The following is a 22,829-nucleotide window of genomic DNA, read 5'->3' as shown; positions in this document are numbered from 1 at the left end:
TTGCTTTTCTGAGTGCTCCCGATTGCCGATTCTGACAATTTTTTGAAAAAAACATGGCGAAAATGTTGTTTATCACCCTTCCTTAAAGGCATTTCAGTCGTGATTCGAACGACATAAAATTTTTTTCACGTAATAAGGGTTGCTAGTTTTTCACTGTATATAGTCTTGAAGTACTTCCAGGGGTATTTGGATTTTGAAAAAAAACCGAAATTTTGCCGGCTTATTTTTAGGTCGATCAAATTGCTTTTCTGAGTGCTCCCGATTGCCGATTCTGACAATTTTTTGAAAAAAACATGGCGAAAATGTTGTTTATCACCCTTCCTTAAAGGCATTTTAGTCGTGATTCGAACGACATAAAATTTTTTTCACGTAATAAGGGTTGCTAGTTTTTCACTGTATATAGTCTTGAAGTACTTCCAGGGGTATTTGGATTTTGAAAAAAAAACCTGAAATTTTGCCGGCTTATTTTTAGGTCGACCAAATTGCTTTTCTGAGTGCTCCGATTTGCCGATTCTGACAATTTTGTGAAAAAAACATGGCGAAAATGTTGTTTATGACCCCTCCTTAAAGGCATTTAAGTCGTGATTCGAAAGACATAAAAAATTTCATTAAATTTTCCCTCTGTTGAGAAAAATTGGTTGCAAATTTTTACATCTGTGACAAATTTTCAGCTGATAGGTTTTAATAAAGAAAATTTAGTAAATAGTGGAAAACTTAATTCTGATCCAGGAAATTTGTCGAGGAAGGCTAATGTAGCACTTACCTGGTAAAAAAAATTCAATTCAGTAAATTGCCAAACAGTTAAACTTTTTCGGAGATATTTTCATTTTGTTTGTTATTCATTTTTGAAAATAACTGATGGTAATTATTCCTAATTTTGTAACCTTCTACGGGTTCTTCTATTTTCTGATCACGCAACGCTTTAAAACTTACCCTAATTTTAAGACAACGAAAAAAAATTTTGTCTAGGTTTTTACGAAGTTAGTTTAAACATTCTGTGCTACTTGCTCAGCAACCGGCTATCCTCGTCCAGTTCTGAAATTGGTTGGCTATTTATACCTAAGAGTGGTCGACCTTAATCGAATTAACTTCTGAGATATCTTAGTTTTTCTCATTTGTGTCGAATTTGTTACCACTAAGGCTGATCCTTCTGAAACGGATCCTTTATGTTTTTCTTTTTGCTGAAGGAAGTTTTTATAATTTATGTCGTTTCAAATGTATTTTTTGTCTTATTGCTGATATTTTCTATATGAGAAGGCAGTAAGTGAATCCTCTGGTTATAATTTTGCAAAAAAATTTGTAGAGTCATTTGAATAAAAATCAGTTTTCGAATTGAGGTTTTTGAAATTTAACTTAATTAATTATTTGTTTTTCTTTTTGAATACTTTTTCAATTAGATGGCATTTACCATTAGCAAGTTTTTTTTTCACTTGCGAGAGCAAGTGACTTGTAATCATGAGCTAGACCATATTTCCCGTTGCCAACTTTTTATACACATTTTTGCTGACTTGCTCAATTGAGTTTTTATGTTTTTTTTTTCCAATTGTGCTGGAAAAAGGTTTTTTTCCGGGTTTGTCTTTTTCGTCTTTTATTCTGTCGGCTTATTTTCCGTATTTTTTTTTCCAAATTGGGCTTCTTGATTGTTTGATGAAATATATTTTTAATTTTCTTAAACATTACCCTCCCAAAGCTCAGGGTTTGGGTTCAATCAGATTAGTCGAAAAAAGCTATAACACTCTGGAGAGTCAAGTTTTTTGATTCTTGCGACCGTCTTTTGGAATGTTTTTGACTTCTTAAAAACTACCCTAAACTAACCTAATTTGAGATTAGTGGTTAAATCTAAGAAAAAGACTGTGAAAATTTTTCCTGCATAAGTGTTGAATCTTTAGTTTCTGTTAGAAAACATGTCCTTGAAAACGTTCACATTCTGATTTTTTTTGTCTTTTTTCTAAATGTTTGCAAACTTTTTCTCTCTTCTCGAAAACTACTCTGAAAAATTTGAGATTTAGGATTGAATCACAAAAACAGGTCGTGGGAATCTCCCCAGTATAAATGGTTTGGCAGTTACGGGTCCGATAAAAAGAACAGATTGCGGAAAAAATCCACAATTTAATTCGAAAATAAGTAGCAGATTTTTTGAGACTCATTTGATTTCGTATGTCATTTTTCTGATGAACCGCTACGGTCGATTATTTTTGTGCAATTATTTTTCATGATGAATGTTTCTAGTTGAATCTTTTTGTCACAGTGACCTCAAAATTTTTTTAAAAATAGATTAAAGATGGTTTTAACATACTGTGCGTGGCTTGGGTGATAGAACTTCAATTTTTTCTCATTTCATTTAAAGTACAAAACTCTTTTTGATAGATCACAAAAACAGGCACGAAAAAAGAAACGAAAAACTACATGTTTCTCGAGTGAAGATTGATGTTGTTTAATTTAAGAAAGTTTGAAACCTACCATAAAGTGCGGCGGCGTTGTTAGTTACGATATTGGGCCGTAGGTTGCGATAGTAGTCGCATGATCAATAGGATTTAGGCAACTTTAACAGCAATTTAATGCCCATCAAATTTTTATTTTTAGGCAATATTGCTTAAACTGGAGTTTCGGACTTAGTGAACGTCCTCGCCTGATCCGGTTTTGGAGCCTAGTGGTGTGAAGTTCACTTGGTTACGTCAACAAATTCAACGTATTATTTTGCAGCACCTTATTTTCATTTCTTTGAAATTATTTAGCCAAAATCAGGTTTTTTAATAATAGTTTTGAATTTAAGTGTCAAATTTTTTTCTCTATAATTTTGCAGCACCTTATTGTTTTCTTCAATTATTATCGAAAAAAAAAGGTTTGAATGTACTTTTCAGGGTTGTGCTAGTTTTCTTAGGTTTAGAGTTGGCATTCATGGTTAGATTTTTCATAATTAAGACGGATTATTGACAAGCGGTTTACAGTGCTGATTACGCTTGCTATTAGCAAGCGTTATCAAACTGGAGAGTCTGGTTAACAAAATCAGTTGAATCACTTGCTGAGGAGGAGGAGCAAAAGGCAGCTTCTTTTCTATGCAGCTGACTTCTTTTCACTTATATTGTCTTTTATTAACTTTCCAGATTGCTTCCCTTTGGCCTGGAGGTAGACCAGTTGCCTTCGTGCCCTAATGTCTGGGATTGAGTCGTGGCCGGACCTTGGTTTTTTCAGAACAAGGAAATAAAAAAAAAATCCTAGAAAAGTGAATTGTTGGTTTTTCGGTTGTTCGCTCAAGTTTTGTCGGCTAAATTGTCACAACGGATTTTGCTTGTGCTGTAGTCAATTTTCATTGCAGCTGCAAGTGCAATTGTTGTTCGTTCTCATTTCAAAAAATCATATAATCTTTTTTCTGTTCAGTTGGTGACTGCTGAACGATGGTCGGCTTAGTTGCCACATCACTGATTTTTCTTACGCTGTAAACAACTTTCTTTGTAATTGCAAGTGCAAGTGTTGTCCATGGTTGTTTGTGGTGGAATATTTTTTGTATAAAATCATATTTTTTTTCGGCTCAACTTGTTGCTCAAATAGCGTCGGCTTTGTTTCTTTGCGTAAATTTTGTTCCGTTGTGGCTGATTTTAAATTTAAGTGTCTGGCATGTTTGCTCGGAATGAACTCTCAGAGATGGCGAATCTACCCTCCAAATCTTCTCAAAAGCTTTAGAATTTCTCAAAAAATTAAGATTTGAAAATGTTCAAAAATTTGGAAGATCTTCATCGTGTTGTTGGTAACTCTGAGGGTACCCTCAGGGGTTGCGAATCTTGCCTCTGAATATGACTTCTCAAATCCTTATATTTTCGATATATGACCTTTTTAAGGATTTTTCAAAGTTTGAAGATATAAAAATTTAACAAAATATGAAGTTTTCACCTCGATAGTGATGCTCTGTCGGAGTCCTCCAGTAGGTATGACTGCTCAAATCCTTCTAGTTTTTGAGATATTTTCAAAATTTGACATGTCCATTTTTGTAATAAGGGCTGTCAGAGTACTCTCAGGGTTTCAGGGGTTGCAAGTATCACTTGCCTCCAAATATCACTGCTCAAATGCTTGTAATTTTTTCGAGATATGACGTCTTCAATGATTTTTTGTAATTTATCAGAAAACTTAGATTTTAAAAAAATTTCAAAAATTGAAATTCTCAACCTTGTAGTTTCATACTGCGAAAGTGCTCTCTTGAGCTGCAAGTTGCTAATTTGGTGTCCAAATGAGACGGCTCACATGGTCTTAGTTTCCGAGATGTGACGTTTGTTATATCTTTTTTTAAATATTGTTTAAAGAACTTAGTTATAAATCATTTTACAAAGTTTGAAGTTCGCATCTCTATATTGAGGCTTTTTCATTGCACTTCCAGGAGTTTCTAATTCGGCCTCCAAATCTGACGTCACAAATCTTTGTAGTTTGCGACATATGACGTTTTTGGTGATTTTTTCAAAAAGTTTCAGAAAAGATAAATTCATTTTTTTTTTCAAATTTTGAAGCTCACAACACAATAGTTGGGCGCTGTCAAAGTACTCTCAGAGGTTGCGAATCTTGCCTCCAAAAATGACTGCTCAAATCTTTGTGTTTTTGAGATGTAATGTTTTTCATGGTTTTTCAAAAAGTTTTTTTTAGAAAGTTGAAGTTTCTCAAGATTTGAAATTCCCAACGCTGTATTTGGGTACTGTGAGAGTACTATCAGGAGCTACAAATTTTGCATTCCAATGCGACTGCTGCTTTGCTTTTAGTTTCCGAGATGTGGAGCAGAACTTCTCAGAATTTTATGGTTTTTTAAAGTATAAGTAAAAAAAACTTATATATATATATTTTTTTTTACAAAATATGAAATTACCATTCTTGTAATTGGGTGCTGTCAGAGTACACTCAAAGGATGCAGACCTTATTTCCAATATCTGCAGTTTTTTATAATTTGTTAAAACCGGTGGTGCGTTACACGGTAGTAGTTTAAATTATTTTAAAATCGACTTTGCATATGTTTATTGCCTCTGACTTTGAGCGGTTCAGCTTTGTAAACTGTGCTTCAAATTGTTTTGTTCTGTTAGGTCTGTAACTGACTAATTTCCTTTCTTACTGGAACTAATGAGTCTGCAAATGTTTTCTTCATCACAATATTAATATGTTGTCGTGTAGTGTGGAAAACATTTTTGTGTCTTTTCAGCCCCGTCAATGGTATGACCTGTGGAGCCTGGCCCAGGAGAGATACTGGGAGGGGGAGGAGAACTACTTGGAGAAGAAGAACAGAATCACCAAGAGGCTCATTGCAGCCCAGGACGAGAAGTCCAAACAGGCCAGAGAGAGGGCCCAACAGCTGGAACAGAAGGTTGCTAATTAGTTTAAATCAGTTGATACGTCGTCAGGGTAGTTGTTTTTGTCCTAGTTTCGCCCCTTCTTCTTGAAAAACAAGGGACACATATGGTGAAAGGGGTGCAAGAGCGTACTTTGAATGCAAATCTTTTGCTGTGGTGGATTTCATCAAAATAAGATCATTTGAATGGATTTTGATCCATGATATTTCAACGAATTGCTGAAGAAATATTGCTAAAGATTTATAGAATTTCAGAAGACTTCAGAAAATGTATCCATCAAAGTTCGAGTTTAATGAGAAAAACAGAAACTGACAATCAGACAGATTTGCTCAGTTTTTATAAGTGAATATAATGATGAATGAGTTTTTTTCTCTCTCAGAGACGTGACCGACTGAAGAGCAAGAAGCAGAAGATAGATGACCATTACAGAGAGTACATCAGAAATGTCCTGGCTCAAGGTAAGACACATAAAGGTCCACTATCATAAATTGAGCTGAGCGTATATTAATTACTCTTTGTTCACCTTTTAAAACATTTTTTATCGAGATGGCATGAAAGAATTTTGAAGGAGTATGGAATGTTGTGTACTTAATCAAAAGAAATCAAGAAAAAAAGTTTCCGTTCTCTTCCAGAATCGTCCAACAGTGCTAAGAATAAATATGCACAGAAGTTACCAATAATTAACTCATAAATAGAAATTTATGCAAAATATGAAAGCTCCTGATAGAAAGGACAGACAAAGCAAATGGGCCTCATTGTGCCCACTAGGCGTCTACAGTTTAATTTTGGCGATTTTTGCAGGAAATGTGACAATGTCCGAGCGATGCAAAATTATGTTAACCCTGAGCGTACTCATACTAGGACTGGGAAAAATAGTTAAAAAAATTATATCTATTGTGATAAACTATCCAGGCTCCTCTTCATATTTTATCAGGACTAAGTTACTAACATTAAAAATCCAATTTTTTGTAAATATGCACGAAATGTGTAATATCTGATTTTTCCGAAGAAAAGAAGTTTCCAGGTTTAGGTATATATCATTTTTCTCTCAAAAAAACTAGAAGCCTAGCTTTCTTGTTTTCGAACAAGTAGGACCTCCAATTAGTTTTGCAAAATGGCTCCGAACTCCGAAGAATTCAAATTTTCTTGTTTTGCGTACTGAAACTTTTTGAATGAAGAACGAATTAAGAAGAAAAAGTTAACATATTTTGTAAACAGAGAAAATACAAAATTTCAGAAGGTCTTAGACATGTAGCTCGAATAATAATATTACGGTTATTATTTCTTTCATGATATCGTCTAGATTTCGTTTGAACAAAATAGGACATAAAAATCTCTTAAGCGAAGTATGAAGCCGGTTTAAGGCTAAAAAAACTGGTACACTCATAAGACAGCAGGTAAATAGTTGGTTAACATTTTGTTTCAGTACTTGCGCGAAATATTTCTGGGAGCAAAATATCAAGTTTTTGGTAATAAACAAGCCAGCTAGCGTGCGCAGTGTAAAAATATGACTCATAATAAAAGTGATATATAAAAGTGATCATTTTGCGGCTTTTTCGGCATATTCATGTTCTGTAGCATTGGGGATTTCATAGCATTTGTTCGTTTTATTGGTGGCTAGTGTTTGCCATTAGTTAAGCGTTAGCGGCTCAGAGGGAAGAACGTGAGATTCCGAAGCTATTGTCTAAGGTTCAACGCCGCGCTTAGCTCTCGGTATATTTATCTTTAGTAGCATTTTTGCTGCATAGCAATAGCAATTTATTGTTCCGACTTCCGATACGAAAGTAACGGAATATTTGTGCTCGGGGTGGCTTTTTTTTCTTCAGACAAATTTCGACTTTTTAACTAGTCATTTTTGACGGATTTTTTTTTATATCATTCAAAATGTTCTGTTGTCTTGAGCTTAAATTTGAAACGATGTTTTAGCTGTGATCAATTTTTGGTAAAGTTATGGGGGTTTAAAGATGGGCATTTTGGCCATTTTCAGACAATTAACGCGCGATATATTTCGCGCTATTAACGCGTAAGCGGAGATTTAATCCGTCTTAGAAATCGTTCCAAATTGGTCGAAGGAAGCTTATTTGCGATAATTGATTTGTTAATAGAAGCGAAATTTATCACTTTGTACTTTATATGGCGTGCGGGGGGATGACTTCCACAAAAAAATTCCACAAAAAAAGTTTTTCATTTTTGTTTCTTTTTTTTGTATCTACTTAACAATTGCCCCCCCTTTGGTATCTACTTAAGAAATGCCTGATTTTTCTATTGACATCTATCACATTTAATTTTTTCATGTTATTGCTTCATAGACCTTGAAAGGCAGTCGGAACATTCAGGGCTTCGCCCTGATACGAGCAGTCTTGTTAGCATCTTTGGCGTCAATAATGGCTAGTGTTAGTAAACTTTCAATGGCCCGTGGAGCAGATGCGAGAATGTGAGACTCCAAATCTTGAGATCTCTAGTTTGAATCCGACACATACCAAATAAAATAATAATTTGAGGCTTATTTCTACCCTTTATAATTTCACTTTCTAGAGCTGCTTTTTGTAGTTTTCTCGCTTGTCTTGCGACGCACAGCTTCGCTTCTGTGTAACCAATGTTGACCTTGAGCAAAAAAAGAGAAATATATCCTGTAATTTGGAACCTAAAGGCATGTCAAAAATAAATTAAGAAAATTAATGGGCGCAGAACCGAATTTTGAGGCACTCCACACGACACGGGCGAACATTTAGAAGGGTTAGCATTAATTACTTCAAATAGCATTTGATCAGATACAACTTTTAAATAATTCAAAATTAACGGCCTTAATTGCAGATAACTGTTATTTTTGAAGCAGAATTTTTTCAGCATCAAGAGCGTTTTTAAAACAATGAAAATAATTGTAATTGATGACTTTACTTTCCGAAATTGACTCTGGCAATGAGTTTTGCTGATGCATCAACAGAAGCAATTTTTGAGACGGAAAATTAATTGATGATTGAAGATCAAATACAAGTTTTTAGATAATTGAACAAGCGGTTTTCCATGTTTTTTTTTTCAGATTTTACAACAAATTTTTAAAACAGAAAAAGGGCGATAACTGTTCACTTCTAATTTGCCTTCAAATTTTTTAAAGAGAAAAATGCGATAACTGGTCACTTCTAAGTTCACTTCTAATTTTCTGTAACGGCTTACAAATTTCAGGATATTCGGAAGAATTCCTGCTAAAATGATAAAGATTGGTAAATAAGTTAGGTTAAGTGCTCAATTATCAACAGTTTTTTTTTCAGAACTAAATTGATGATTTCATCAATGCCTGGAGTGTTTTTTTTTGCATTTTGTTTATCACCTTCACAAAATTGGAATAAGTATACGGAGTTTGATACACAGATTAATTTGCTGCGTTTATCGGTATAATTGTTTTTTTTTTTGAAATCAGAAATGAAAGCATGGGTCCTATAGACGATGAAATTATTGAAGAAACTTCCGAACGCTCAGTTTTTTTCATTACCTTCCATATTAATTAAGTATCTAAAAATAATTTAAAGTTGGCTGAGCTGTCTTTTGCCTAATTGCTTACCTAGCTGTTATAAATAATTATCCATGCTGTTTTTCATAGGTTGATTTCCACCCTTCTCGTTTAATCTCTGACATTCTAGTTGGATAAATGAAGTCATCTTTATTTTTTTCGCTAGAGCGTCTGGACAAGCAGAGGAAGAAATTGCCGGAGATCAAAGAGCACAAAGTGGACTTCTATCCGGAAGTGCATCCGAGCGACTACCACTTTCTCACTGCCGCTCAGGGAATAATGAATGGAGACAACTACTCACAGTTCTACTCGTCGGGCATGCCACATGTCAAGTACTCTGTCGGCGACTTCAGCGAAGGTCAGTCCACTTGTTAAGAAGGAAGGAAGAAAGAAATCACCCTGGAAATTAAATTAAACAAGATTTCTCTAAAATCTTGCGTTCATTTAATTATTTTTTGAGCGCTGAAATGCTCCAGTTAGCCTTTGTTATAAAGGGGTGGCCACGGTGCCACTAGAAATTTCCGTTGCACTTGTTGACAGTCCTATAAATCATTAAAGGTTTTGAAGCAATGTTCTGATGGTTTAATTTTTGAAGCATTAACTCTTTTTAATTGTGCTATAAATTGTCAAACTTTTTTTGGAATTCAGTACCAGCGGTTTTTTTGATACCTTAGCCACCCTGTATGACACCTTGTTCAAACAATGCGTATTTTGATTTCAATAAACTGAACTAGCTCGAGTTAGAATAATTTTTTTTCTCGAAAAGTTATAGGCCTAATTGGTGACACGGGCTTAAATTTTGTGGCCTAGATTTTATGTAGCTCTGACAACTAATTTTTTCGGTCGACCGAGCGTGTCTGCTGGGTTACAGCAAATTACCTTCTATCTCTTATAGTGTTTTCGTCGAAATCAAATTTATTTGAAGTCAAAAGTTGCAAAAAAAACTAATCAATTTTTGCATTGTTTATTCGAATGCCTTTTACCTCTACTATTTTTATTTTTGATCGCTTTTGTGAAGTACTTAGGTTGAATCCAATTTGTTTGGCCCGTGGAAATAAAAAAGAATTGTTCCGACCATTTGAAAAATGGGGAGGAACTTTGTTTTCGGGTGTTATAGTTTTTTTGTTGTCCACACAAAATCAGGTTCCTCAAATAATTATGGGAATTGGTCGAATGATTAAAATTTTGATTTGGCGTATATTAGAGCGAATAAAATTATCGAGCCGCCTTATTTTTTTTGTCAACCAAATCAGTTACCACAAACAATCTTTGGATTTGGATTGATATATCATACTAAAGCATTTTCAGCCCTGATTCATAAGACAATCTCAGTTGTACGACAGCAATTGTTTATGTCACCTGGAACGATCCCAAAATCGAGAAAAACAGGTTTAAAGTTCGAGCAAATAATGCGAGCGAGCAGGCTTACAATAGCAAGTTCTTGCTTAATTTAGGCCATTAAAACATAGATTTATTCAAGTAAAGTTGTTTTTTGGATTTTTTTCAGCGCCATTTGGGAATTAAAAACTTCAAAAATTTAAAAATGTTCTGCAATTTTTGTCTTTTTTACTATGACTGTCAGATATTCTCAAGTCCTAGTTTTTGTTTGGATCCTTTTATCACATCACGCAGAAAAAAAACGACTCTAATGTGAAAAAAAAACTTTGGTTTTTGTATTATCTTAGACTATGATCGAAACATTCTCTGCTACTTGCACAGTAACCGGCCATCCTTCTTTTAAACTATAGTGGATATTTAATAGAAATTTATGAACCCTGACTTCGTCTATTTTCCTTTTTGCTCGGATTTCTTCCGCCTGAACGTTTTTTTGGCTTAATGGTCTAATTTTGCGCCTTTGAAGGGAAATTTTTACGCCCCCTTTCTCCCCCCTCCTGAAACACAAAAAAAACGATTAAATTTTATAGAAATTCTTCCAAATTTAGTTAGCGCTTGCTATATGTTTCTGGATACTTATTTCGCGCCGGCGCTTGTATTTGCTTGTGTTATGTTTTTTTAATGTGGGATCGCAATTAGAGCGCAGCTCCGTCACCCCTCGCCTCTTTAAAAGATGAATATGAAACACTGAGGCGAGGCTACCCCGGCGCCAAAGCTCGAAAATTAAAAAGATGAATATGAAGCACAATTTTGAACTTTGGCGCCGTGGTAGCGCTGAAAGACTCTTAAAAACTATATTTTCGGAGCTTATAACTAAGTTTTTCACAGTTTAATTGATACTTTTTGCTCATTTCTATCGCCGCACCAGCTCTTAATTCTAAAAAGAAGTAAAATTTTCAAACCAGTTTTTCTCGACACACGAGTCTTAAAAAATTTAATTAATCACATTGGCAACGGTTTCATAATGATAAATCAATTTCTCATCTGGAGTTAAATTGTGTTAGTAATGTTGCCGGGAATAAGAAGTTAAAGTAAAAAAACAATAAACATCTAAAACGCAACCGAAAACAAAACTCCTTCCCACTGCTTGGTAGGGAACAAAATTTATAGGATGCCTTGGTGCTCTTCAGGGTTAACTGAAGGCGAGCATGACAGTAGTGGATCGCCGGCGAAGAGAGAGACGAGGACTCCGGAGTTGCGGGACACTGATGTACACCATGTGCACTATGACCCGACGAGTGAGGAGCAGCAGTCCAAGTACACCAACATCATCACCAACAGAGCACTCCCAGAACACATCAAGGCCATTCTCTCCAGGCACGCTTCTATTATATAGTTTGAAGCTCTTTTGAACTTTTATATCGCATGGAGAACAAATAAATATGTTCAGAATCCTATATATTAAATATAATGCGCTATAGACGCAATGTTTTAACTTTCTATCAAGCGCATTGTTTAATCAATTATTTTTAGTACGTTCGCTAAGAATATTCTCAATCTGAAATGTTGTAATCGTTTTTCTAAGTATCAATGAACGAAGTCAAGACACTTAAATACAGCGTGTCTTTTTCCCTTTTATTCAGGAAAAGTCTAAATGTGTTCTTGCTCAACTTAGATTTTTCGCGATTTGATTTTTGTTCAGTTCTTTTTTTTTTGTTAAAGGAAAGGCAAACTCCACTATCGAACAGCAAAAGTGTAAATACCACGAAAAACGTGATCGACTTCTAGTAAAGTAAGTTGATTATTTTTTAGATTTTGAAACGATGTAACAAGATAACGTATTAGTACAGTTTTCTCAAATTGTTTCAATTTTTTCAATAAAGTCAGTCAGAAATTGTTATTGAAATTCAAGAAGCCTTAAAGCCATATATTTTTCTTCAAAGTTCGAAAGCCGAAATTTTTTCAAAAAACGTTTCAGTGTTTTTTGTTTTGCATTTATTGACCCCTGCAACTGTCAATTGGCTCTGTTTTTTGAAAAGTCAACACTTGAGACGAGATTAACATTTGAGAACCACTTTTTTTCGTCAACTTCAGATTTTTTCGTGGATGTTTTAATTTCTATGAGCCAATTAAAATCAACAACCCATCTGCCGGTTCCATGACATTCTACCCTATTCCAAGCTACCCTGTGCTAATCTACCCTATACTATTCTATCCTACATACCAATCTACCCTCTACCAATCTACCCTATACCATTCTACCCTATAATTAAAGCAAATGAAACTTACCCCATCCTCTTGAAGAATCCGAAACAGTGTATTTCAGAACAAATCATAGAACCATTAATTATGATCGAAGAATAATTGACGCACGTGAACAAAATATCAAAGCAACGTAAAACTTGCTTGTTCAAAATGGAAATGAGTTCAAAGCATGAACGAACAGAAATTTTAATCCAATGTTGCTATAGAAATGCGTTGCGGCTATTTCTTAAACAAACAAAAGTCATATCACATCAAGTCGACATAGCTTAGCGGATAATGCATGTGTTTGAAAATCAAAAGTTCGAAAGATCAAATCACCAAGAAGACAAATTTTGAATGAAATTCGAAAGTTACTGAGGGTTTGACTAGTTGATCGCAAAAGGAGGAGGGGTAGACCCCCAGTACCAGGCCAAGGTGGTACTGGGGGGCGGGGTGAGGGAGAAGGTAAATTTCTTTTGATATTGGCCTCTATTACCTCCCAAAATTTCAGCCCTCTACGGCCACGGGAACCTCAAAAAGTGTATTTCTTAAAAAAATTTAATTTAAATTTTTGAAAAATTCACGAAAATTGATCAAATAAACAGAATTAGGAATAACTTAATTGCGCGAGAGAATACAAATATGTTAAAATAGAATCTTTGTTAAAATTGTTGCAAATGTTTTTCACTTTCTCATTCAATTCCCTGTACTTCTTTCCACTGGGGTTGCTGTTTCCTCCCATTGGTTTCATTATATTGAATTTCTGATTGGCAGCATCCAGTTTGATTTGTTCCAGAAAGGTGTGAACGGATGGGTGGTTTCCTGTAAAGAGAATAGCAACGCCAAGATGCCAGCCTTCTACAGCATTTGTTGTCCTTATTAACCCAGCAGCTGCTTCTTCCGAATGATGCCAAAGGTTTACAGGAAAGAGAGGTTCGCGAGAGTTCCTTCCGATGGTTTCGCCTTTGATGTAAATGCGCTGGAAGTATGAGGCTACCTCATCAAGTTTTTCAGTGATGTTTTCGTCAAGATCAAATTTGTCCGACACGTTTTCGATTTTTTCAATAACCAAGTCAAAAGCAGCATTGACCGTTTCAACTGGTATAAAACTTAGAGCTGGAATTAAGCGCAATGACAAATCAAGATCGTGATTAGTTTCGTACAGTCGCTTTAGGCCCACTTCGTTTATCTTCCGGTTGAACGCTTGACATAAATGAAAATAGCAGCCTTTCAGCAACGCTCCGGTATGATGACTAGCGAAAGCGTTCAGTGCTGCACGTTCAAAATCGAGGAGAATGCAGTGAGGCTCGGTGTTTTCGGTGATGGCTGATAACCCCTTCAGTAGCTTTTTGTAAGTGTGTTCTGTTTTGTTGGGCAACAGTGCATAAATGCAGGGGGGGGGCAAAATCCAGCGAGTTGAATGTAGATGGTATAAAGTTGATAAAATTGAATCGGGCAAACTTTGAACGTTCCATCACACAGCCAAACATCTCGATGTAATATCAAACTCTGGATGTTGTCCCGATCTCCAAAAATCAGCACCCTTTCTGGATCTTCAATGCCGCTATCGAAGACGCAACAATCCTCGTGTTGCTTTGGCACTTCAAAATGTGTGTCGACAATTGGAGGCAATGTGGGTCTATCTTTTACCTTCTGTCGATTGAGGGCCCGATTAATCACCGACCGGCAAGAAAGAGCTATTGAACTGCTTTTTCTTCGGAGACATACTGCAGGCCGTTTGCTATAATTATGCTATTGACTGGTACTTGCTGAATTTTTGTGTCCTGTTTCATTTTCTGCACGAGAAGCCTTGCATCCGAACGACCAGGAAATAATTCGTGCGTGTGCTCATTTCTAGAGGAAATAAGATCGTTTTCTCGGGTTTTTGCTGTCATTTTGCATTTATGGGACCCCCATCTTGAAAACTTCCAGTGAATGTTTCCATTCTTTGTTTCCTGTTTTTTCGTAAACTCGTGGCCACCGATTACAAGCGTTCTCCGATTCTGTTGGGATAGACCCCAAGAAATTTGACTCATTTTGGTAAATGCTATTCCAAGGAAAATTGATATAATGACGTAGTTTTGATTTCATTTTTGTTCGTGATTTTGAAAATTGGGGATTAAAACTTGTTAATTGAGACAAGTTTCAGATTTTGAGGCTCTAATTGCGATTTAGTCTTTAGAACAATTTCCTTAAGTGAAAGACTCAAATTTAGTTGAAAAATTTAGACTCAAATGAATTAACACGTGCTGTTTCTTTCCGAATCTAATTAGGACTTTGAAAGATTACATTATGGGACCTCATTATGGTATATAGGGCAGATTAGTATAGGGTAGATTGGTATGTATGGTATAATGGCATAGGGTAGAATGGTATAGGGTAGTTTGGAATTTTGGAATAGGGTAGATTGTCCTGGCACCTATCTGCCTTTTGTCGCAAAACAGTCAAAATTTTGTTAGTGTGCATAAAAAAACGTTTACGAACTGATTCACTTTTTTGCTAACTGATTCACTCTATGAAACAACATGAAATATTTCAAAGTTAATGGCTCAATAGGTTGATAAAACTATCTTTTTGCAAGTTAATTCAAGCTCTGGAAACAAAGAATAGTGTGCTTGAAACCTTCAAAGTTTTACGATTCGAATCATGCGATTGAAAAAAACCCGATATTTCTTTTAATGCTCATCAATATTCTAGCTCATTAGGTTGCTTGATTTTTTTTTGCGATTCGATTTAAGCTATGAAAACAACTTGAAAAGATTCAAAGCTTTATTGCTCAGTAGCGTGCTGGGAAAACTTTATTTCTTCTTCAATGGGTTCAAGCTATATAAAAACCTAAGGTAATTGAAAGTTTTATTGCTTATTAATTTTTACATGAGCTTAAGAAAACTTTTTGCAAATCGATTCAAGCTCTGAAAACAACTTATAGTATTTTAATTACGATTTACGGGGCACAACTTCATTGCAAAATGTCAAAGTATAATTTGCTTTCGAAGTTAAGAGTTCAAATGGGGGAGTTGTAAAGAGCCAAAATCGATTAGTTGATTGGAACAATCAGAATTAATTAAAAGCTACTTTCAACAAGTTTTGCTTGCACTCTTAGATGGTCAGAACACTTCGAATCATAGTTTTGTCTGTAGAACAGGGACGAATCTAGGATTTTCTCGACGCAAAAGGCACTGATTTTTAAAAAAAATCAAAGTTTGTTGACTTTTTTTAGGTCGATCAAATTGATTTTCCGAGCGCTCCCCCAAGCTCTATAAAACCCTATTTGACCAAAACTTGCGCCGCTGGCAAATTTTTGAAAAAAAAAGGTCTTTTTGGGCACTTTTTTGAAAATTTTGACCAAAAAATTGCGTTTTTTCAGCGCGCTCTCCCCGCCAAAAGTAGTATATATTGGCGCCTGAGGCGCTTTTAGAAAATTTTTAGGGTTGTTTGGCCCAAAATGGATGTCATAAAATAATACCAAAGGGGGACCCTTTGGTTGATGAGGGTGCGACTCCTTGTAGGTGGACGCCCGCAGCCCCCCCCCCTTAATCTGCTCCTGCTGTAAAATAAAATCTATTGCATGCAAAAATGCCCTGGAGTAGTTCAGCTGCTGTGTTCGATCAATTCCGTCTGTGTCCATTTTTTTGCAACTCTAATTAAGACAATAGTTTTAGCAATACTCTTTACGGTTAACACATTGTTATCGCAGTTAGATTATAAGTATTTTTTGACCAATTAAAGAGCAAGTTTGCCCTTACTGCGAATAATTTGTAAGTAACTTTAGATACTTTGAATGAATGATTTAATTCTTCCAGTGCCATCCCATACTTAACATAAAGTAAAGTGGTGAAGAAAGGGTTGTCTATGCGTACATCATAGATTATACATGAGTTTCATTGAGATATCTTAAAAGGGGAAAACACTGTCAGTTATAACAAATTTATATAAAACGAGTGGTTTTAGCATTCAAGAATGTTGTATTTTCTCCGCCCCTTCGATTGATTGATAATGTTGACAAATTTATTGTAGTATTTATTCAAGAAATGAAAGTTATTGAGAATTGTAGTCGAAAGTTGGAAAAATGGAGTTGCATGGGTGGATCTAGAGTTTCCACAAGGGGGATTGGATGCCATTTCAAAAAAAATTAAATGAAACGCAAAAATTGCAGTTTTTTGTAGTCTCCCTAAGTGTTAGCTTTTTACCGTGTTGTGGTCAACTAATGCTCTTTAAGAAAAATTTAGGATAAGATGGCCAAAAATGGATGTTATGATATTTTACCTACGAACTCCCCTCTCTCCTCTCAATCCGCCTGTCTAACATCGTTGTGTTACTGATATGTTTTCAACTATCATCTTGTGTTACAGGACATTTGGTCCCTTTCTGGCCAACTACTACATCAACCCACACGCACCTGCCATCAGGATGAAGGACAAGCCCAGAGTGGACTTGAAGAAGGCGGCGGCCGATCGCAGTGAGTAGTGTTAAGTTGTCATAATTCGAATTATTTTTTGAATTTGGATAGTTTTTTAGCGAGATCAAGTGATTTTTTATGTTAGATAAGACCCTTGCGAGCGGAAAATAAAGACAAGAATAATTATTTTAGTATAATTGCAAAATGTTTTTCACGTGTTACCGCTTAAAAATCCCACGTGTAAAGCGAACCCGGTCTTCTAGACAGTTCAAATTTTAGTTTCACTTAAGAGTTGAGATGAATCCTACATCCGCTACAATTATAACCCTATTTTTGTTCTGTTTTTTCTCAGTGGGCGGTCGACAGATGTGGCGGAAGATGAGGACAGAGTCCAACAAGGGAGTGGAGAATCTAGGCAACAGGGTCATCTCACACGAAACTGCTGTAAGTCAAACAAACTATTGTTGTCTGCTCTTCAAAACTATTTCCGAATAAGCAAACCGTAGCCTGCTTCGAGGTTACTTGTGTCGTTCACCATGCAAATTTTGTTGCAACGTTAAAATTGTTTTTTAAAATTAAAATTCAAATTTCGATTGATTGAGGGGGGGGGGGGGCTTGTGGAAGTGATTAAGAGTCCAATTGTTCTTTCAGAAAGCGTTTGAAGCGTACGTGGAAGAATCCAAAAGAGAAGAGAAGCAACCGCTACATCTGTTCAAGCCATACTCTCAACGTCATCATGTAAGTTCTTTGCGTTCAAATTTTGAGTAACAGAGCTAAGAATTGGAAACTGGTGTCTTGCAATCGGGAACTAGGCTTCTTTTCCCGTGCTGCTTGTTGTAATTGCAACTACTGATGTGCTTGCTGCTATTATAAATAGTTAGTTCAAACCTCTTGTTAAATTTCCATTAGTTTAATTTAAAAGTTTATTTGAAACAAGGAATATGGTTAGAGACAATTAAATAGGGACTTAGAAGAAGAAGAAGAAAAAAAGACTTAATTCCAATTTGTAGAAACAGAAATGAAAGAACATAAAAAACGGTGGACAGAAATTTAAGAGCAGCAATTTTTACAAAAGCATTTGACAAAATACGAACACAAAAAGTCTGTTAAATGTTGAAAGTTTAGCAAATAGAAAATTGTTCAGATCCGATTTCAGCTTATGCAAAAACACGTCAAATCTGATTTTGTGCTGATACATAAGCTCTTTTGCACATTTTGTAGCCCTCACATTGTAGTTGCTATCGGAACTGAACGTCTTAGTGCATGGAATGTTGAAAAATCCGATTGTTGATGATCTCGCTTCTAACGAAGGACCATGTCAGCTTTAATTACCTGGAATCTGATCGGCGCTAATCGAAGGTTTCTCAAGGCTGAAGCATAGTCTTGTTTGTTAGAAATCCAACGAACTACTTTCGGCGGGAATTTTTCTAGTTTCTTTAAACTAGTAAGGGAAGGGGACCATACATGGGAGCCATGTAGCACTAAAGAAAGAAAACGTGATTTAAATCTAATAATGATTCAACAAAAAACTTCAAAACAAAAAAATCAGAAATAAAAACATACGGTTGTCTTCAAGGATGCTCGAAAAAGTGTCGACCTGACCTTTTCTGATATGATTCAAAATATAATTTTTCCGGGAATACTTGAATTGTGGACCATCTGGCTTTTTTCTGTATTTTTTGTCGGCTTAGTTTCCAAAGCATCGGTTTTTCATCTGATATACACATGTAATTAAAAGACGTTCTATGTTTTGAATTTAATTCAAATTTGATTTTTCATAATTTCTTACTGAAATGTCACTTGGAAACTTCGGCTTGTCTTTCATCGGTTATTCATCTTTTTTTTGCCCGTTGTAACGACCAAAACAAACTAGATTTTATGTTTTTGTGTGTTTCAGGAGAGATGAGACAAAACTTTTAGTATCGAGTTTTTTTTCAACTTTTTTTTTTGGCTCAACGATGTCTACCCAAGTGTTGTGGGCCTAATACTCGATAGGCAAATTTTCTGAATTCCTATTTAACTTTGGCATTGTGTTTCTTGGCATAATTGCCTGTCAGTCAAGATCATTCGAGACAATCGTTTGAAAATTTTGTAGCTGAAGTTCGTCTTCTTATAAAATATGTACTTTTGATTCAGTGGGTTACGTCTTATCTCTCCGCTATCTTGCAGAGCAATGTTTGTGTTGTATCACATGAATTGCAAAACTCAGATTCCATCTGTTAAAAAAGCGAGCTGCGTAATATGCATAATTAACTTGACTGTTCACAGTCGCAATGTCTCTGCAATCATTTTTTAGTTTAACGTTGTCATCGGACCATTACAAATGGGGAGGAACCTTGTTTTCAGTATTTTTCATCGTTTTCCACGCAAAGTTAGGTACCACAATCAGTCATCAGGTTTGGTCGAGTGATATATCATACTAAAGCCCTTCAGTCGTGATTCAAGCATCAAAGTTTTTTTTTGAAAAATTGTTTATTAAGTTTCATTAAGAACTGGTTGGAAACTTTCAACTCTTAATCTAAATTGAGGGGACAACGCGATCGAGTAACGTTTTTTCTTTGAAAATTGGTCGTTTAGGCTAAGAAAACTTGATATTATTTAAAAAATAAAACCTTTTTTGTGAATCTTCATTCAGCGCTTGTTTCTTAGGCCAAAAAGTTTACTTGATTTTTTTAAAAGTTTTTTGCATATTGTTTTAGACAAATGTGTACGATTATGTCTAGTTTTCTAACTTTATACGCGTTTGTTAAGTTTTTTCATCTCATTGGGCACAAAATGGAAACTAATGAAAGAAGAAAAAAAGAAAAAACTTATACGTAGTTTTTTTATGAATGTGGTCAGAACATACTTTACTTACTTGCTTGCTACTTTACTTGCACAGCAACTTGCTATCCTTGTTCAATTTGATTCTTAGTTCATAGATTTAATCGTTTGGTACGTCCAAGTAATTTTTGCTCAATGAAAGCAGTATCCATTAAGTTTGCGACAGTTTACTATCGTAGTTTTTGTCAAAAGTTTGTACGTAAGGTTTCGACTTCCGGCTTCTGGAGAAATAGATTGCACAGACGTTCAAAATTGCAGATTTAATGTAAAATTTCTTATTTTGTTGCAGCAGAACCGAGAAAAAAGTGCAATACTGTACTGATCGTCAGTCGTCGTTTTCGCAGCTTTAAATTTTAAATTAAAATGGAATGCAACAACTCGCATTCTTTGCGGAATAGTGCAAAATGAATTTGGCATGTTGATTTTAAATTCCGAACTAGAGTAGAGACGTCTTTATTGTCATCTGGTCCGAATTAGCAGATGTTTCGTATCGTCAGTTTTCAAAGTACCTCGAATTGCGGCTTTCGAACAATTGTCACTTTATTCGAAGATTATTGATGAATTCAAAATTATTTCCAGCTTATCATTGTATTGTGGTATTTTTTTGTAGAAAAAGCATGCTGTCACTGCTGTTGATCCATCCCTACCAAATTTGGAAAGAAGTGCTCAAATGTACGAGACTAAGACTAAAAATGCGTCCATGTGCAAACTAATTTCGGAAGCCAACGAGGATCGAACTAAGCTGCTGACTCATAACAACGACGCACACCAGAAGTCACTGGCTGTCAGTTTGGAAGACACTGAGCCGGTTGACTATATACCTTACATTGAGATACTGCGAGAACTGGACGAGATTGTGAAGCACTATGAGGCTCACGCCGTTAGTTCAATCAAGTTTTTTTTTTGCTAGAAATTGCGAATAGCTATGTGTTTTCCAGAACACGGTGATTTTAAATCCATGTTTAGTTTTTAGAACAGTTGTTGATTAGATTATATAACTGGGACTTGATGTACAATGAAAAAGAGATGCATGAGTGCTGTTATTATATCTTCAGAGAATAGATTATTTGATTGTTTTTAGGATGAAGAGCCCATTGATAGCAAACGAGTGCTGCCATTGAAGCCGGATCCACATGCTGATGCCATTGCAAAGAAATTAGGAGCCTCTAAGTGAGCAGTTTATACAAATGAACATACCACGTATCGTTCATTAAAGACAAAAAGTCTGACTGAAAAATTGTGTCTCGAAACTTCTTCAAAAGGGTATTTCAGTTAGATACTGTGAATGAACGTTGTAAGCTCTTAGTTATGATAGATTTTCTTGTTACCCTTGCAATAAGCTAGGGTTTTGCAACGGGGTGCAAGATTTTTTCCCTTGAAGAACTTTGTTCTCACGATTTTGCACTAAATTTTACACGTGTTTTGAAGTGTTTCATAATAAATTCAAAATCAATCAACCATCTGGCGCAGAGGTAGCACACCTGCTTGAGACGACAAAGGCCTGTCGTTCAAATCCGGCTGGGACCTTTTATTTTTCATTTAGCGGATTTAGGAGGGGGTTGCGGACGCCCCCCTTCCTCAAGGATTCGAGCCCCTGCCGACCCAAAGGGTCCCTTCTTTGTACTATTTTGAGATCTCTATTTTTAGCGTGGTACCCTAAAAATTTTCTAAAGGTGCCTTTGGCGCCAACATTCACCAATTTTTGAGGGGGGAGCGCGCGCCGAATAAACGCGATTTTTTTTTGGTCAAAATTATGCAAAAAGTGCCTAAAAACGTCTTTTTTGGCCGGAATTTCTTGTTACCTTGCAAATAGCTAGGGTGTTGCAACGGGCTACAAGATTTTTTCCCGTGAATAACTTTGTTCTCACGCTTTTGCACTAAATTTTACACGTGTTTTAACTTGCTTCATAATGAATTCAAAATCAATCAACCATCTGGCGCAGAGATGGCACACCTGCTTGAGACGACAAAGGCTCGTCGTTCAAATCCGGCTGGGACCTTGTTTTTTTCATTTGTGTCGGATTAGTTCTTTTAGATGTGTTCTTCTATATGTGTTGGTGATTTTTTTTCAGGAAAAAGTTCTATTAAAAATTGTTCACGCTCAATTCTGATTTTTCGCGGTTTTACTTTTGATTTCTTTTTCAGTTCACTTCACTTCTTTAGTTAAAATAAAGGCAAACTCCACTATCTAACAGCAAAAGTGTAAAGGTCACGAAAAACATGATCGACATCTATTTTCGAAAATGGAAATTAATTATCAGATTTCCCAGCGAAATAAAAGTTATACCTATTGATCCAGTTTTCTCATTGGGTTCGTTTTAAAAAAGTTGTGTCCATCTTAAACTGTTTTCCTAATTCCAAGAGCTGTAAGGACATTGATTTTTTTCTTCGAAAATCAGAAGTTTTTTTTTCCTTGCGTTCATCCTCTTTTCCAGCTGTCAGTCGGCTATGTTTTTTTTTCTGTTCGATGATTCATTTTTCTTCTAAGTTTCTAAATGAGAATTCTCTAGTCTTAATGGGGAAAGTAGTTGACTTTAAGTTTTTTGAAAAGTTTTGGTACATACCCTTGCATACCTTTTAAGAAAACAAAAATTTGATTTTTTTTGTGTTTGTTACTCTGTAGATTAACACGGAATTGATACGCATGTGATAATTATGCTGGCAATAAGCAAGCCTTGTCACTTCGAAACACTGAATTTTTCTTGTAAACAACTTGTACAACAAAATCGCTGAATCATTTTCTCAAATCTGCACTTTCGTCAACAATTTTTGAGCATTTCGAAACCCTTTTCATTCACTATTTTTTTAGTGTTGGCTTACAATCTACCAACTTAGGTTCGGTATAATTTTACTATTACTAACAAGTTAACTATGCGTGTCTTTTGAGGGGTGTTTTGATATGTTTTAAAAGTTTATAAGTTTTTATGAAAACATTTTTTTGGGCCAAAGTGTGTCTGCTCAAAAATTGTCGGCTTTGTCACCGCTTCCCATTTTGTTTCGATGCAAATTGAAATTTCAATTTACTTTGGAAAGTTTTTTTTAAAGGTGATCTTCATTTAAGACACAGGTATGAAAATTTTGGTAGATCTAGCGTCCCTCGACTTTTTCATCAGAAATAATATCGACTTCGGAGTTTTCGTCTCAAAATTTGTCTGCTAGTTTGTCATGCTATTTTTTGCTGTATCGCAAGTGGTGCGAA

At 35.5% G+C, this 22,829-nt stretch overlaps 1 protein-coding gene across 1 annotated transcript in view; it reads left to right on the top strand.

Annotated features, from left to right (window-relative positions):
- The window catches only part of LOC134842000 (uncharacterized), a 43,712-nt gene that overhangs the window by 10,743 nt on the left and 10,140 nt on the right, over positions 1 to 22,829 (top strand). The window contains exons 2-10 of the mRNA XM_063858137.1: positions 5,174 to 5,335; positions 5,701 to 5,779; positions 8,996 to 9,187; positions 11,355 to 11,541; positions 16,761 to 16,867; positions 17,160 to 17,251; positions 17,459 to 17,545; positions 20,241 to 20,510; positions 20,712 to 20,800. Coding sequence (XP_063714207.1) covers positions 5,174 to 5,335; positions 5,701 to 5,779; positions 8,996 to 9,187; positions 11,355 to 11,541; positions 16,761 to 16,867; positions 17,160 to 17,251; positions 17,459 to 17,545; positions 20,241 to 20,510; positions 20,712 to 20,800 — 1,265 coding nt within the window. The remainder of the gene's footprint in view (positions 1 to 5,173; positions 5,336 to 5,700; positions 5,780 to 8,995; positions 9,188 to 11,354; positions 11,542 to 16,760; positions 16,868 to 17,159; positions 17,252 to 17,458; positions 17,546 to 20,240; positions 20,511 to 20,711; positions 20,801 to 22,829) is intronic.

This window comes from Symsagittifera roscoffensis, chromosome 3 (assembly GCF_963678635.1).
Source record: "Symsagittifera roscoffensis chromosome 3, txSymRosc1.1, whole genome shotgun sequence".
NCBI classification, from domain to species: Eukaryota; Metazoa; Xenacoelomorpha; order Acoela; family Convolutidae; genus Symsagittifera; species Symsagittifera roscoffensis.
Note: the sequence above shows the minus strand (reverse complement) of the source record. Positions and strands in the feature narration are given on the sequence as shown.